At 40.8% G+C, this 17,860-nt stretch overlaps 1 protein-coding gene across 1 annotated transcript in view; it reads left to right on the plus strand.

Annotated features, from left to right (window-relative positions):
* The window catches only part of LOC109923322 (integrin alpha-2-like), a 147,438-nt gene that overhangs the window by 109,895 nt on the left and 19,683 nt on the right, over positions 1-17,860 (plus strand). The window contains exons 13-19 of the mRNA XM_048602237.1: positions 399-542; positions 1,480-1,686; positions 4,575-4,705; positions 11,873-12,036; positions 16,388-16,539; positions 17,110-17,220; positions 17,308-17,393. Of these exons, the coding sequence (XP_048458194.1) occupies positions 399-542; positions 1,480-1,686; positions 4,575-4,705; positions 11,873-12,036; positions 16,388-16,539; positions 17,110-17,220; positions 17,308-17,393 (995 nt within the window). The remainder of the gene's footprint in view (positions 1-398; positions 543-1,479; positions 1,687-4,574; positions 4,706-11,872; positions 12,037-16,387; positions 16,540-17,109; positions 17,221-17,307; positions 17,394-17,860) is intronic.

Raw genomic sequence — 17,860 nt, forward strand, 5'->3', positions numbered from 1 at the left:
AGCCTTTCTGCTCCTATGATGCTGCTTGGCCTGCTGTGTTCATCCAGACCTGCACCTTGTTGTCTCTATAAATTACTGTATTTGTTTGAAATTTAGTATCACTGGGGACAAAAGGGAATGGGACAAGTGCATAACAGAGGTCTAGTAAGTAAAGTATATTATTTAGGGGGAGAAATGTCTTTGTGTAGGGCTATTTCTAGCCATGGAGGCACGAATTGTTTTAGTTGGGGTAGACAATGCTGATCTTTAATTATAGTATGTTAATATTAATAAAGGAAGTTCTTGCCATTGGGACATCACTGTAATTCTAACAGTGCTGTGCAAGCAAACATATCCATATAAATTACATCTGTCTGCTTAGTAATTTAAAATGACTAACCACCTGTTTTCTTTTTCAGCTTGGGTCCTATTTTGGCAGCGTATTGTGTTCTATTGATGTTGACAGAGATTCACTGACAGATGTACTATTGGTTGGGTCACCTATGTTTATGGGTAAACACAAAAATGAGGAAGGAAGAGTGTATGTATTTTCTGTCAATCAGGTAAAAAGGTTTTTCTATAGAATCTAATTAAATATTGACCCCTTTCTATAGAATCTAATTAAATATTAACCACTTGAGCAAAACTGCTTCGCAGAAACACATTTTGTGCCAATAAAAATCATTCAATTGACTTGTGTTGAATAAAAAAGAAATCCTGTTAGAATTACAGAAACCATAAATACTTCCTAAACATTTACACAAGCATTCCATTTAGTCTTGCAAGCCTAAGGGCATCTAACTGTAGCACAGTGACAAAACATTACTTGATAAAGGAAGACAAACTTATTAAGTCAGTACAGGTAAACTTAGACTGCAACTCACCATGTGGTAAGTTTGTAGAGATCTGTACGGCCTGCTTGGTCTAATGTAGGAAAGAAAAAAACTTACGGCTCTAACTAGAAGAGCCTGTTGTATTGTCATTTATTGCATGTTAGCAACTAGTTACAGGTTGCATTGCTGTGATAGACATTGTTACAGAGACCGTGAGAAGGAGCTGTATGTCAGGTCTTCCTCCTCTGAGATCCTAAGCTGCTGTGACCACAAATTCCTGTGAAATTATCATACTCAGTGATTTTTAAGGCATTCCTTAGAATGAACCCTTTCGCACCCATATAATATGAGTTAGAACATATGCTGTTTAATCACACTGAGCGGAATTAACCTTACCAAAGATTGGTTAGTTGGCTCATAATATAGAGCCTACTGCACATTAGCAGATGCATGGCATTGATTCAAACTGAAATATTAAAGTGAATAATACAACATTTATAATGTAATGAAATCAGTAATCCAGAAATGTTTGTTTTTGCTGAAGCAATGAAATGGCAGATATGCTGCACTAATATTATACAAATAACATTATCTTTGAACCATGCATCATTTATTCGTGCAATGAGTCAACATCCATGCTTTCTAACATAATAATTGTATCATACAGCAGGGTAGCCTGGAAAAGAAAGGCACCTTAGAAGGACCAGTTGATGGTAAGAACACTCGATTTGGAGCTGCTATTGCTGCTATTGCTGACATCAATCTGGATGGCTACAATGATGTTGCAGTTGGAGCCCCTGTAGAAGATGAACAACATGGAGTTGTATACATTTACAACGGACACCAAACATCAATCCTATCAAAACATACACAAGTAAGAGCTGATACCTCTGATTTAAACTGAGATCATGGCACCAAAGTTTGGCTCTATTACATTCAGGAGCCAATGCTACAGAAGCTGGAGGGATTGAACGTTGCAGGTTCATTGCATGGCCTGAGCCATGCACCATTTAGAGTCATAGACTCATAGAGCTGTATGGCATGGAAACAGAGCCTTCAGTCCAACTCGTCCATGCTGCCCAGACATCCTAAATTAATCCAATCCCATTTGCCAGCGTTTGGCCCATATCCCTCTAAACGCATCCTATTCATATAACCATCCAGATGCCTTTTAAATGTTGTAATTGTAGCAGCCTCCATCACTTCCTCTGGCAGCTCGCACCATCCTCTGCATGAAAAAAATGCCCCTCAGCCCCTTTTTAAATCTTGCCCCTCTCACATTAAACCTATGCCCTCTAGTTTTTCACTCTCTCATCCCCGGGAAAAGACCTTGGCTATTCACCCTATCAATGCCCCTCATGATTTTATAAACATGTATAAGGTCACCCCTCAGCCTCAGACGCTCCAGGAAAAAGAGCCCAGCCTATTCAGCCTCTCCCTATAGCTCAAACTCTCCAATCCCAGAAACATCCTTATAAATCTTTTCTGAACCTTTCAAGTTTCACAACATCCTTCCTATAGCACGCAATATTCCAAAAGTGGCCTAATCAATGTCCTGTACAGCCACAACATGATCTCCCAGCTCCTATACTCAATGCACTGACCAATAAAGGCAAACATACCATCACCCTGTCTACCTGCGAGTCCACTTTCAAGGAACTATGAACCATGCACTCCAAGGTCTCTTTGTTCAGCAATTCTCCCCAGGACCTTCCCATTAAATATATATGTCCTGCCCTGCTTTGCCTTTCCAAAATGCAGCACCTCACATTTATCTAAATTAAACTCAATCTGCCAATCCTCGGCCCATGGGCCATTTCTGTAAGGACGTGACAAAATGGGCAGATCATGAGGTCAAACAGCATCTTAGGCTGATTCACTATGCATCCTATCAATTTTAATCACATGGATTCAGTTAGTGCTCTCATTTTTACACCCAACTGCCTTTCCCCTACCTTCTATGTTACTTAAAAGGCCACACATCCAATTTACAAGTGAGGAGCTTTTGACTTACTGTTAATTTTGCAAGAAGTTTGGCTGTGTTCCTGAAGGAATTTTATTGATTTATTGGATGTTGCAGGGATTATCACCATAGCCTGACAGGGATAAGGTAAGAGGAGTGTTTTAACCTGTTGATAATCCAGATTTAGTTAGTAGTATTCTCACCTCTGATGTGAAAGTTTTGGATTCCATGTTACATTCCAAGAACTTGAGCGCAGAATTCTTATCTGACACACTGTAGCACTCCTTCAGTACCACTACAATGTTAGTAGTGCCAATTTATTTTGTCTGAGGCATTAAAACAAGGCCCCCTATGTCTGCCCTCCCATGACACTATTTTGAAGGAATGGTGTTCTGGATAATATTTACCTTGCAACAAACTCAAAAACAGGTTAACTTGTCATAATTCTATTGTTGCTTGTGGGACTTAGGTGTGCAGAAATTGTCTGTCGTGACTCTTACATTGCAATCATGATTACAATTTAAAAATGATGATTTGCCATAAATTCTTTCAAGTGATCCTGATGTCATGAAAGACTCTATGTAATCATATGTTCTCTTACATCAAAGTTTATTCCATTTTGACATATTCATCTGTATTGTGAAATATCTGGCTAAATTTCATGATTTCTATTTTTTTTCTCTCAAATTGTGCAAGTATGTGTTTATGTTAGAGGTGAAAAAAGTCTCTAAATGTGTGAGGAAGACATACTCCTCTCTAGGTTAGAGTGGCACAGTACATGGATAGCTTGCAGATGACACAAAAATTGGCCACATGTTTGATCATGAGGAGGATAGCTGTAGACAACAGGAAGACATCAATGGAATTCAGGTTTGCTGAAGATTGGTAAATGGAATTCACCTAGAAAAGTGCCAAGTGATACATGTGGGGAGGTAAAACAAGGAAAAGTAATATACAGTTAATGTTAGAATGTGACAAGGTGTAAAGCAACTAAGAGACCTTGGAGTCAATGTCCACAGTTCCCTGAAGGTAGATGGTTGGGTCAGTAAGTTAGAAAAGAAAGCACAAGGAATCCTTGCCTTTATTAACCAAATGCAGAATATAAGAGAAGGGAGGTTACTCTGATCTGTATAAATCATTAGTTATCTTACATCTTCAGTGCTATATGCAGTTCTGGTCATGTCATTACAGAAAAAATGTAAGTGTACCATAGTGGGTATAAAGGAGTTCTACAAGGATGTTACCAGGTCAGGAAAACTTGCAACAATGAAGACAGATTAGATGGATTCGAGTTCTACACCTTGGAACAGAGGGTGCTTAGGGGAGATTTGATTAAGATATGCAAGATTGTGGAGTGCTTGGATAGAATGGATGAGAAGGGCCTATTTGACTTAGCAGATACATCAGGGACTGGGGTAAGGGTTGGGAGGGGAATTGAATTAAAATTAGTGGCAGAAAAATAAGAAGGGAGATGAGGAAAACCTTTTTCATCCAGCGGGGGGTGAGTTGGGGTCTATAACTCACTGCAAAAAGGATAATAGAGGTAGAAACACATAATTCATTTAAAAGTTTTCTGGATATGGATTTCAAGTGCTACAAGCTGCAAAGCCACGGAGCAAATGAATGAAAGTGGGATTTGACTAGGTGGCTCATTGTTCAGAGGGTACAAATATGATGGGCCAGTGACCTTTTTCTGTGCCATAAACTTTCTATGATTCTATGAAATTGCATCCATTATTTCCAGCTGGCTGTTCTGTCTCAGAATAAACATTCTAAACATATTTTGATCTGGGTTCTAGAAAATACAAGCCTCAAAGATCAGCCCTCAATTGAAATATTTTGGATTCTCTATTGATGGGCAGAAGGACTTGAATGGTGATACCATCACAGACTTGTCAATTGGATCCATTGGAAATGTTGTGCAACTCTGGTAGGTGACTTGATGACTCTTTTCAATTTCTGTTATGTTACTTGTAGAAGCATATTCCATGAGTAATTGTGGTCATAGAGTGTGGTGTCTGATGTTTGCAAGCCCTGCAGCAGTGGTATTTACTTAACTGAAATGAATTGATTTAAGAGGAGCAATTATGTAAATTGGACATGTTTTCTCTTTACAGATCTCCTCCAACATTCTCCTTCACAATCCCCACTCCTCAATTTACATTTGAAGAGTCTAACTTTGAACTCTCACAAGATTTCCTCTCTAACTTCTTTCTCTCCACTCTGCACTTGCAGCCTTATGCCATAGGCTTCCTCTCCTAATACATAGCAATCTATTGACCATTGAAAGGTAGGAACATAGGAATAGAAGCTGTGTGACCCTGTTCCACCATTTAATGAGATCTTTTTGATCTATGACCTAACTGATTACCCTATATCCATTAATATATTTGGATAACAAAATCTATCAATGCACAGAACAATTGTTTTCATTTGTTGTTCCATTTTGAAATGTTGCAAATTGTAACATTCTTTCATTAAAGAAGTGTTTTCTAATTTTACTCCAAAAACATCTGGCTTCAATTCTGGTCTGACTGTTAAAGGTCTGTAAGGAAACCAACTGAAAGATGTAAAAGAAATGCCCTGCCAGTAATTTCAACAGGACTTCCAGAAAAACCTGACTTGAGGAGTTTTCATCAACTCACTTTATGACAGCAAGCAGGGATCAATGTGCTAGTGGTCACTCTATGGATCAACTTCCCTGTAGTTCAAGTATTTGATACTGACTGATTCAAATTCAAATGACAGATAGTCCTCTGAAAAACAAAGACAGTCAGTAATATGACACCATGCAGGATAAGTGTATGTGTATACGTTTGGGAGGAAAATATTGACCTTGGACCTGTGACGCCTCAAGCTCACCGTCACTGAGTTTTCCTCAACAGATACCTAAGTCCAATACTTACTAATTGATAAAAATTGATTTCTGTGATTATTCCAAAACTCCACAATTATCATATCATATGACTACTCGGATAGTAGAAGGTTGATAAGAAATTCCTTGCTCTTTTCTGATTTGGTGTTCCACTAGCATCCCAAATGTCCTCCTACTTCAAGGACTGCAACATACCCCCTCCGTTGATTGAAAATGCCCTTAACCACATCTCTTGCATTTCCCACACCTCTCCCTTCAAACCCCCTCCCCCCAACAAAAATAAAGACAGAACTCCCCTGGTCCTCACATATCACTCCACCAACCTCCATATCCAGCACATCATCCTCTGCCACTTCTGCCACTTACAATCCGACCACACCACCAAAGAGATATTTCCCTCTCGACCCCTATCTGCCTTTTGTAGGGAATGCTCACTCCACGACTCCTTCATCTGCTCCACACTCCCCAGCAACCCCACCACACCTGGCACTTTTCCCTGCAACTGCAGGAGGTTCTACACCTGCCCCTCCAACTTCCCCTCACCTCCATCCGAGGCCCAAAACAAACTTTCTATATCTGACAGGGGTTTACCTGTACATCCTCCAACCTGGTCTACTGTATCCATTGCTCCCAATGCGGCCTCCTCTACACTGGTGAGACAAAACATAGACTCGGTGACAGATTTATGGAGCATCTACGCTCTGTATGCTATAATCAACAACACCTTCCGGTTACTAACCACTTTAACGCACTTTCCCACTCCCTGGGTGACATGTCCATCCTCGGCCTCCTCCAGTGCCACAGTGACGCCACATACAAACTGGAGGAACAACACCTTATATTCTGCCTCGGGAGCCTACAGCCTGATGGCCTGAATATAGAATTCACCAGTTTCAAAATTCCCCCACTCCCGGCCTCGTCGCATGTCCAACCCTCCCTCTCATCCCCACCTTCTTGACCTGACACAACCTGTCCATGTTCTTCCCCACTTATCCGCCCCACCCTTCCCACTGACCAATCCCCACTACCCCTACCTGTATCCACCTATCATCATCCCACCTACCTTCCCCAACCCCCACCCCTCTTCCCTCTATTTATTTCCCAGCTCCCTTCCCCCTCCTCAGTCCTGATGAAAGGTCTGGACCTGAAACATCGACTCTCCCGCCACTCTGATGCTGCCTGGCCTCCTGTGTTTCTTCGGCTCCACACTGTATTGTCTCTGACTCCAGCATCTGCAGTTCTTGCTGTCTTCTGTGTATGTGTATTTGCAGCTGGTAAAATGCCACAGTGGCAGCTTTCATCAGAGAACTGAGCTGTCGAGGCATCTAGAAGTTTTACTGTACCACCCTTCACAGCCCTGGAAATCCCCCTGGCGGAGTGCTTGTAAACCCCTGAGCAATGGCTCATCTCTGTGACCTTGCGAAGAAATTTCAGCCCATTTAACCCTGCAGAGTTAAGTTTCATAAAATCTAAGGGGCTCGATGACTGACTACAATACAGCACTTTATGAACATCACAACACCAGACAAATCTCCTATTCGTCTGGCTTTGATACAGTTCCAAGCTGCAGAACTACTCTCATGGATCCATTAACCATACCCTGCCATTTAAAGCATTACAGATTTCAACATCCCATCCTGACTCATAAACATCCCAAGTGTGACCTGTCATAGTTGCAGGATTTGTCCAACAGATATAGGTGCACAGTGGTTAGGTTCATGTGGAACTGGATTTAAACCAGGTCAAGGAAACAGCCATCACATTATCATTTACCACTTCTACCTATTTACTCTATGCTCCAGCAAACTTCAGCAAAACCTTACTGTTAAACATCACTTGGAGAAAGCTGCAAGGTATGCATGGGTGTGGTGCATAATATAATCTAGTCAGTGGACATAGATATCAGTCACCAAAGATATGTCAGTAATTGTTGTTGTTGTTGTGTATGTCAGTAGTACCTGCCGATTAAGCTGGCCAGGTCCTAAAGGACATAACTGCTGGAACAAGCCAACAGAAAATAGTGGAAGAACCAACACAAGGAAGTTATGTACTTGAGCTCCTTCTCACCAACCAAACTGTCCTGGGCATATCTATCTGCAATAGCATTGATGGAAGCAATCATCATACAGTCCTTGTGAAGGCAAAATTAGGTTTACTAGGTGCACAGTCTCAACTGACTAAGGTGACTGAAATAACGCATCATTGTCCTGCATCGAGAGATGTACATGAGGAACAAAGTCATGGGAAACGATCTCCTATTTCCCATCATGTCACATACCTCTATACCATGGATGTAAGGAATAATTCCTTCACAACTGATGAATCAATGTCCTAAAGTTTCTCACATAGTACCATTGTGGTCACAACAGTATTACAAGGACTTCAGCTTTTCAAGGGGAATAAGGAATAATTTGGAATGAACAGTAACTCCGGCTTTATCAATGCTGTCCATAATCAGAAAATAAATTTGCACACAGATAAGGGACAAAATCACATTTTTGTTTTGTCATCATAAACTGTTGTTGCTGTTTATGATTATCTTAGGTGTTTGATTTAATATTTTGGTGTAAGTTCAGATTCTGAGAAAAACCCATTATGCTAAGATTATCCACATTCTGCAATTGCACTTGCTCTGAGTTATTTGATATAATAAAACAAAGAACTGCAAATGCTGGAGATCTGAACAAGCATCTATAAGAAGAAAGAAAAGTTAACACCTAGAGTCCAGTGTCTCTTTATCAGAACTGTCAGCAGCTGGGAAAATGTAGGTTGAGACGGAACCCAGAGAGAGAGAGAGATATGAAAGGGGTAGGTAAACAAGGAAGTTATGGATAGCTGGCCAGGACAGAAGAAAAACTGAATAAATGATAATAAGAGCTAAGGGCAGGAGAAAATGAATGAGCTGTACTGAATGTAACCCATACCATGTGATAATGGGTCCAGGAGTACATGAGAATGGGTGACTGATAAAAGCAACCCATGTCTTAACAGGGTACACAAACAGGAGGCTGGAAGAACACAGCAGGCCAGGCAGCATCTGGAGGAAAGGAGAAGTCAACGTTTTGGGTATTACTCTTCTTTCCTGAAGACATTAATACCCGAAACATTGACTGCTCCTTCCTTCCAGATGCTGCCTGGCCTGCTGTGTTCTTCCAGCCTCCTGTTTGTCTACCTTGGATTCCAGCAACTGCAATTTTTTTTTGTCTCTAACCGTGTCTTAACAGGACCGGGTGTGGAGTGAGTAAACACATGGGAGGATGGAATCAACATCGAAAGTTAGAGAACTTATTAAAGTTAGGGGAAGCAATGGCCAAGCAATATTATCACTGGACTGTTATTCTAGAGACTCAGATAATATCCCGAGGAACTGGGTTCGAATTCTGCCACAGCAGCTGGCGGAATTTGAATTCAATAAAAAAAAATCTAGAGTTAAGACTCTAATGATGACCATCAATCAGAAGTCACACAACACCAAGTTATAGTCCAACAGGTTTATCTGAAATCACTTCACCTGTCGAAGGAGCAGCGCTCCAAAAGCTTTGATTTAAAAAAATCTGTTGGACCATAACCTGGTGTCATGTGACTTCTGACTTTGTCCACCGCAGTCCATAAAATGACCTTGACAATTAGGGTTAAAGAGAATCCTAAGGCATTCCATAGATACATTAAAAACAAGAAGATAACTTGGGAGAGGATAGGACCACTTGAGGATAAAGGAGGAAACATATGCTTGGAGGCAGAGGATGTGGGTGAGATCCTAAATGAGTACTTTGCATCAGTATTCATCCAGGAGAAGGATATGGAGGATAGTGAGATTTGTGTGTAGCATGCTAATATCCTAGGCCATTTTGAGATCAAGAAAGAAGTGGTGTTGGATCCCTTGAAGAGCATTGAGGTGGATAAGTCCAGAGGACCCTACGATGTCTACCCCGGGTTATTGAGAGAGGCAAGAGAGGAGATTTCTGGGGCCTTGACCAAGATTCTTTGTATCCTCGCTAGCCACTGGAGAGGTCCCAGAGGACTGGTGAATAGCTAATGTTGTTCCTCTGTTCAAGAAAGGAAATAGGGATAATCCAGGAAACTATTGACCAGTGAGTCTCTCATTGGTGGTTGGGAAGCGATTGGATAGCATTCTTAGGGATAGGATTTATGCACATTTGGGAAAGCATGGCTTAATTAGGGACAGAAAGCACAGCTTTGTGCAGGGCAGGTCATGTCTTACCAATTTAATTGACGGGGATTTTCAAGGTGGTGACGAAGGTGATTAATGAGAGTAGAACAGTGGATGTTATTTACATGGATTTTAGTAAAACTTTTGATAAAGTCCCTCATGGTAGGCCCATCCAGATGATTAAGATGCATGGGATCCATAGTGACTTGGCCGCTTGGATTCAGAATTGACTTGCACATAGAGGACAGAGGGTAATGGTGGAAGGGTGTTTTTCAGGCTGGAGGTCTGTGACTAGTGGTGTTCCGCAGGGATACATAGTGGGACCCCTGCTGTTTGTGATATTTATAAATGATTGAGATGAAAGTGTAGATGGGTGGGTTAGAAAGTTTGCAGATGATACAAAAATCGGTGGAGTTGTGGATAGTGTAGAAGGTTGTCAAAGCAGGATATAGGTCAGTTGCAGGTATGAATGAAGAAATGGCGGATGGAGTTTAATCCGGCTAAGTGTGAGATGCTGCACTTTGGAAGATCAAATATTAAGGAAATGTATATAGTTAATGGAAGGATTATGAACAGCATCAATGTACAGAAGGATCTTGGGGTTCAAGTCCATAGCTCCCTGAAAGTGACCATGCAAGTAGACAGGGTGATAAAGAAGGAATATAGCATACTTGCCTTTATTGGTTGGGGAGCTGAGTACAAGAGTTGGGATGTCATGTTGCAGTTTTATAAGACTTTGTTTAGGCCAGACTTGGTGTATTGCATTCAATTCTGGTTGCTACATTACAAGGATATGAAGGGTTTGGAGAATGTGCAGAAGATGTTTGCCAGCTACTGCTTGGATTAGAGGGTATGAGTATAAGTAGAGGTGAGAAAAACTCGCTGTTTGCTCTTGAGGAGTGGACGCTGAGGGGAGGCTTATTAGAAGTCTATAAAATTATGAGATGTATAGTTAGGGTTGATGGTCAGAATCTTTTTCCTAGAGTTGAAATGTCCAATACGAGGGGCCATTTACTTAAGATGAGAGGAGGAAAGTTCAAAGGAGACGTGAGGGGCAAGTTTTTTACACAGGGTGGTAGGAGTCTGGAACGCACTGCCAGGGATGGTGGTGGAGGCAGATACGATAAGGAAATTTAAGGAACTTTTACATACGCACATGAATATGCAAGGAATGGAGGGATGTGGACCAAGAGCAGGAGGAAGGGATTCATGTCATTTGGTGTCATATTTGGCACAATGTCATGGGCTGAAGGGCCCATTCTTGTGCTGTACTGTTCTGTGTTCTATGTTCAGTCCAACACCGGCATGTCCACATCAGGATGACCATGAAGCCATTGTCGATTGTCAGGAAAAGCCGATCTGGTTCACTAATGTCTTTCAGGGAAATTGCCATTATTACTTGGTCTGGCCTACATGTGACCCACAGCAATGTGATTGACTCTTAGCCGTCTGGGCAATTAGCGATGCTGGCTTACTCAGTGACATTCTCATCCCATAAATTAATTAAGAAAGAACACGATGTTGAGTCCCAGAGGTTTCTGGGTCCCCAAGCGAAAAATGAGATGCTGTTCTTCAAGCTTGCACTGAGGCTTGCTGGAACACTGCAGCAGGCCTGCAACAGAAATGTTGGCCAGGGAACATGGTAGTGTGCGAACAACTGGAACAACTGGGGTCATTTTTGTGGACAGAATGTCGGTGGTCACCCAGTCTGCATTTTGTAATTTAATTGATGCTGTATTGCCAATTAAATATTGACAAACACAATGCATAAGTTTTCAAAAACAGAAGTTGCTGGAAAATCTCAGCAGGTCTGGCAGCATCTGTGAAGAAAATGTCAGTTAACGTTTCAGGTCCAGTGACCCTTCCTCAGAACCTCAGGAGTTCTGAGGAAGGGTCACCGGACCCAAAGTGTTAACTCTGATCTTTTTCTTCACAAATGCTGCCAGATCTGCTGAGCTTTTCCAGCAACTTCTGTTTTTGTTCCTGATTTACAGCATCCGCAGTTTTTTCGGTTTTTATTTTGCATAACAGAGTTTTTACTTCTTTTTCAGGTCACGAAGCATTGCAAATGTAAAGTTTACAGTGATATTTGAGCCAAATAAATTGTCCATTTTAAACAAAACTTGTCAGATCAATGGAAACTGGCTAACTTGTGGCAAAGTCAAAATATGTTTCCAAGCAACAATCAAACCGGAAAACTCTGTGTCATCAATCAGTAAGAATCATTAAATGTTGTTCTTCTTTTATTAGATAAACTGTCATATACTGTTGCATTATCAGTTATTTTATATTACCATATTTATATTGACGGCAAAAATAAAATAATCCTAAAGTTCTATTTGCATCATCCCAGTGTCTTATCATAACTCCAGCTTACTATTCAATGATTTTTCATAGGTTTCTACTTGTTAACTGTGTGAGATAGGATTGAAGCCTGGGACAATCCTGTTGGATTTTTAGGGTTTATTTTATCTCTTGATTTTATTTTATTATTGCTCATTTACAATTCCTAGTTTAGCAAGAATTGACAATCAATATGGATGTACGATTAAAGACTCAGGATTGTTCTTTTGGGAGTCATCACACTGAGCTCCAAAACAGTAATTTCATTTGGATGCTTGAAAGGCTCAGATGTTACACAATCCAATCTTAGGTTCTTCAGACTCACCTTATCCTGGGCTTGTGCTTAAAAGTGACTCCAAAGACCAAAAGACATGGGAGCAGAAGCAAGCCATTGAGCCAATTAAGTTGATTATGCCATTTAATGATATCATTTAATGATCTGGAAATCCTCAGCTTCACTTTTGTTCCTTATTGCCTTAACCCTTGATTCCCTTACTGATTAAAAATCTATTGCAGCCTTAAATATACTTAGTAAAGCAGCCTCTATAGCTCTCTGTGGTAAAGAATTCCACAAATTCACGAAACTCTGAAAGTAGAAATTATCGCTTTCTTAAATGGTTGATTCCTTACTCCAAAATTATGCCTTCTGGGAATAGTTCTATCATGTCTTACCAACTTGATAGAATTCTTTGAGGAAGTGACAAAGTTGATAGATGAGGGAAGGGCTGTAGATGTCACATATATGGACTTCAGTAAGATATTTGATAAGGTTCCCCATGGTAGGCTGATGGAGAAAGTGAAGTCGCATGGCGTCCAGGGTGTACTAGCTAGATGAATAGAGAACTGGCTGGGCAACAGAAGACAGAGAGTTGTAGTGGAAGGGAGTTTCTCAAAATGGAGAACTGTGACCAGTGGTGTTCCACAGGGATCAGTGTTGGGACCACTGTTGTTTGTGATATACATAAATGATCTGGAGGAAGGTATAGAGGTCTGATTAGCAAGTTTGCAGATGACACTAAGATTGGTGGAGTAGCAGATACTGAAGGGGACTGTCAGAGAATGCAGCAGAATATAGATAGATTGGAGAGTTGGGCGGAGAAATGGCAGATAGAGTTCAATCCAGGCAAATGCGAGGTAATGCATTTTGGAAGATCCAATTCAAGAGCGAACTATGTGGTAAATGGAAAAGCCCTGGGGAAAATTGATGCACAGAAAGATCTGGGTGTTCAGGTCCATTGTACCCTGAAGGTGGCAACACAGGTCGATAGAGTGGTCAAGAAGGCATACGGCATGCTTTCATTCATCGGACGGGGTATTGAGTACAAGAGTTGGCAGGTCATGTTGTAGTTGTATAGGACTTTGGTTTGACCACATTTGGAATACTACGTACAGTTCTGGTCGCCACATTACCAAAAGGATGTGGATGCTTTGGAGAGGACGCAGAGGAGGTTGACCAGGAGGTTGACCAGGATGTTGCCTAGTATGGAAGGCACGAGCTATGAAGAGAGGTTGAGTAGATTAGGATTATTTACATTAGAAAGACGGAGGTTGAGCGGGGACCTGATTGAGGTCTACAAAATCACTAGAGGTATAGACAGGATGGATAGCAAGAAGCTTTTTCCCAGAGTTGGGGACTCAATTACTAGGGGTCACGATTTCAAGGTGAGAGGGGAAAAGTTTAAGGAGATATGCGTGGAAAGTTCTTTACGCAGAGGGTGGTGGGTGCCTGGAATGCGTTGCCAGCGGAGGTGGTAGAGGCAGGCACGATAGCATCATTTAAGATGTATCTAGACAGATACATGAATGGGCAGGGAGCAGAGGGATACAGATCCTTGGAAAATAGGTGACAGGTTTAGATAGAGGATCTGGATCGGTGCAGGCTTGGAGGGTTGAAGGGCCTGTTCCTGTGCTGTAATTTTCTTTGTTCTTTGTTCTTTGTAGACACACCTACAAGGGGAAACAACCTTTCAGCATCTAACTGGTCAAGTCCCCTAAGAATGTTCTATGTTTGAACAAGGTCATCTCTCATTCTTCTATGTCCCAATGAGCACAAGCCCAAACTACTCAACCTCTCATACCAGGGATCAGCCTAGTGAACCTTCTCTGGACTCCCTCCAATACTAGTATATCTTTCCTTGGATAAGAGGCCTAAGACTGTTCATAATATTCCAGGTGTAGGCTGACTAGTGCCTTTTATAGGTTTAGCAAAACCTCCCTACTTTTTATACTCCATTCCCTTTGAAATAAAGGCCAACATTCCATTTGCCTTCCCCATTATTCACTGAACTTGAATTCTAGTTTTTTTGAGAGTCATGGACATGGACCCCAAATCCCTCTGTGCTGTAGCTTTCACAGTTTGTCCCCATTTAAATAACATTAAGCAACTTTACTCTTCCTGCCACAATATCCTGGAAACAGTATTCCATTGACATATTCTTTACACAGAGTGTGGTGGGCGTATGGAATGCGCTGCCGACAGTAATGGTACAGTCAGATACTTTAGAGACTTTTAAGCGACTCTAGGATAGGCACCTGGATGATAGTATAATGTAGGGTATGCAGGCTAGTTTGATCTTAGTAGGATAATAGGTTGGCACACAACATCATGGGCCAAAGGGCCTGTACTATTCCATATTCTACGTGTTGGTGTATCCCAAAAAGCAGTATTGCAGGGAACAACTGTATTGTGAGCAGGAACAAAAACAGAAGTTTCTGGAAAAGCTCAGCAGGTCTGGCAGCATCTGTGAAAAAAAAATCAGAGTTAACGTTTTCCGGCCCAGTGACCCTTCCTCAGAACAGTAAGCAGTTTGGAAAGGTGCCAGGAAGGTATGGTAAATCTGGTAGAAGGGAGTGTATATCTGCCCATGGTGAGAAGCCTTTGGATTTTGGTGAGTGTTGTCCAAGATGGAGGCCCAGGGAAGTGCACAGAGTACTGGAGTAGCCAGGTTACTGCTCGGACTTTCATGTCAAGAATTGTCACCATCTAGTAGTGGGAGAATTGGAAACTACATTTAAATGAAGCAAGATTAATAATGACATGTCAATCCATGAAAATAGTTGCAAATAAGCATCTCACCATTTATTAGCAAGATTCTCATATTGGTTAGAGAATTGAACTTTTATTCTCTTGACATCAGGATCTCCTTCCTGTCAATTCTACCTTATTTTCCCAACTTTTTCATGAATGCCCACATCGTTCAGTAGTTGGGAAGATTCCACCAATGTTTAAGGTCAATGACCTTGTCTAAATTGGAAGAAGTTTACTTTTAAAGCAAGAAATGTTGGATGAAAAGAAGGAAGAACAAAAGGGGATATCTAAAGTGAGTGGAGGTAGATATAGGGGAGACGTCAGAGGTAGGTTCTTTACTCAGAGAGAGGTCAGGACATGGAATGCATTGCCGAAGAGGGTAGTGGAGTCGGCCTCATTAGGGGCATTTGAGCGGCTATTAGATAGGCATATGGATGATGGTATAAGGTAGGGGTAGAGGTTAGATAGACCTTAGGATTAGGGTAAAAGTTCGGCACAACATCGTGGGCTGAAGGGCCTGTTCTGTGCTGTATTGTTCTATGTTCTATGTTCTATCAAAAGGCAGAAATAGTGTGCCAGAAAATGGAAGATAATACTGTTTAATACACGGCTAAGGAGCTCATGTAGGAGGGAGGGCTTCAGACAAGCTGGATCATTGAGATCCCTTCCAGGGCAGGAGAGACCTGTAAAAGAAGGACAGTTTGCACCTCAACTGAGGGGTACCAATGTCCTCGCAAAGAGATTTGCTAGTGCCACTCAAACAGTTTAAAATAGTGCAGCATGAAAAGCATGAACAGGGTAGATAGTCAGAGTCTTTTTCCCAGGGTGAAAATGTCAAATACTAGGAAGCAGAAGTTTAAAATGAGAGGGAGAAAGATTAAAGGAGATGTGTGAGGCTAGTTTTTTTTACACAGAGGGCTGTAGGTGCTTGGAATGCTCTAACAGGGGAGTTGGTAGAAGCTGTTAAGGGGCATTTAGACAGGCACATGAACAGGCAGAGCATTGACGGTTACAGACCATGTGCACACAAACGAGATTAATTTAGAATGGCATCATGGTCAGCACAGAAATGGTGGGCCGAAAGGGCTGTTCCTGTGCTGTGCTGTTCTATGTTGTAAACAACAGTTATTTTAATTTATCATGGTTAGTCTGCAGAGAAATGCCTTTTATTAATTTTTTTTTTCCAACTTTACAGATATTAGGTACAATGCAACATTTGATATGAGTCTCAAGTCATCTCATGCTACTTCACGAGCATTGTTTCAAACAAATCATATGCGGGAAATACAAAATGACATTTCAGTGGATAAAGTGCAAAAATGCAACACATTTGGCTTTTATGTCAATGTAAGTATGATGCTAAATTATCTGTTATAGATTGGAGAATATGTCAGTCTCTTCATTTTGAACTCTTGAATATTTTAGTAAGTCAGTTTGTATGCAAAGTCAGAACACAAAGCAGTACAATACAAAGTAGCTGTTCATAAGTATATGCAAAAGTTTGTATGTAGGATCTTTAAAATAATTGATATTAACATGGGATCTCATTCGTAAGTCAGAGGTTCATAATTTGGGGACCACCTATGATTGATCGATTACAGATACTTTCTAATCAACTTATTCAGCAATATTATGACAAAAGTCTGAAACATATGGGACTTAAACTTGGGCCTCTTGGCTCAGGGAGGTAGGAACACAATCACTGCACCACAAGATCCCTAGCTTATTGGCTTATATGAGGGTTAAATAAAATGGAGAATTATTACAAAACAACTTTATTGCAAAAATATATTTTTGTTAGCAATTACAATTAAGTTTACATCATACATATTATATTTCTACAATTTCAGTGCATGTTCCATATAATGTCAGATGTTCCGTTTTAGCTAACTTGTGTTGTAACTCTTTCCCAACAAGGAAAAAACTGATATTGTGAGCCCACTTAGTCTACGTTTAGACTATGCTGCACAAAACACTGAAGTTGGTCCTAGTCTTGATGCCCATACAACAAGGTCCAAGGAGTTTTTTGTAAGTACATGGAGAAACCTTAGATTCCATTCAATATTGAATTATTTATGCATGCAACTCAATTTTCCATTAAAACCATTTATGCAGATTCCATTCTCCAAAGACTGTGGTGATGATGAAGAATGCATAACAGATCTCGCTATTAAGGTTCACTCAAATATTCCAAACAACAGGTGGGAAAACATATCTGTATTTCATTAGATGACCAACTTCCCTGCTTCATTTAATAGGGCATTTGCTGGAGAAAAAATATCTTAATTTTGATTAGGAGAGTCAACATGTTCTTTTTCATTCATCATATTGAGGTTCCTCTATTGCTGTTTAATTTTTCAGTAATAAGCATTCCAAACATTTCAGGGATGTTAGTTAGGTGTATGTATCTGAAAGGCACTGTGAATATTTTAATTTGCACTTGGATATTGCATGGCCCCCACTCCCAAAGTACAGAACATCTCTTAGTTAACCTAGGATGTATAAACACAGTTGCCCTTCATTTCTCCAGGTCTGATTGGCATGCAATAACACAATAATTTGCACTGAAACATATCTGAAGCAACACCAAATGATTCCCAGCATTGATCCCTGAGCTGATGTCCTAACAAACATAATGAATTTTACTGATGGGATCTAATCAACTTTT

Source organism: Rhincodon typus, chromosome 1 (genome assembly GCF_021869965.1).
Source record: "Rhincodon typus isolate 14 chromosome 1, sRhiTyp1.1, whole genome shotgun sequence".
NCBI classification, from domain to species: domain Eukaryota; kingdom Metazoa; phylum Chordata; class Chondrichthyes; order Orectolobiformes; family Rhincodontidae; genus Rhincodon; species Rhincodon typus.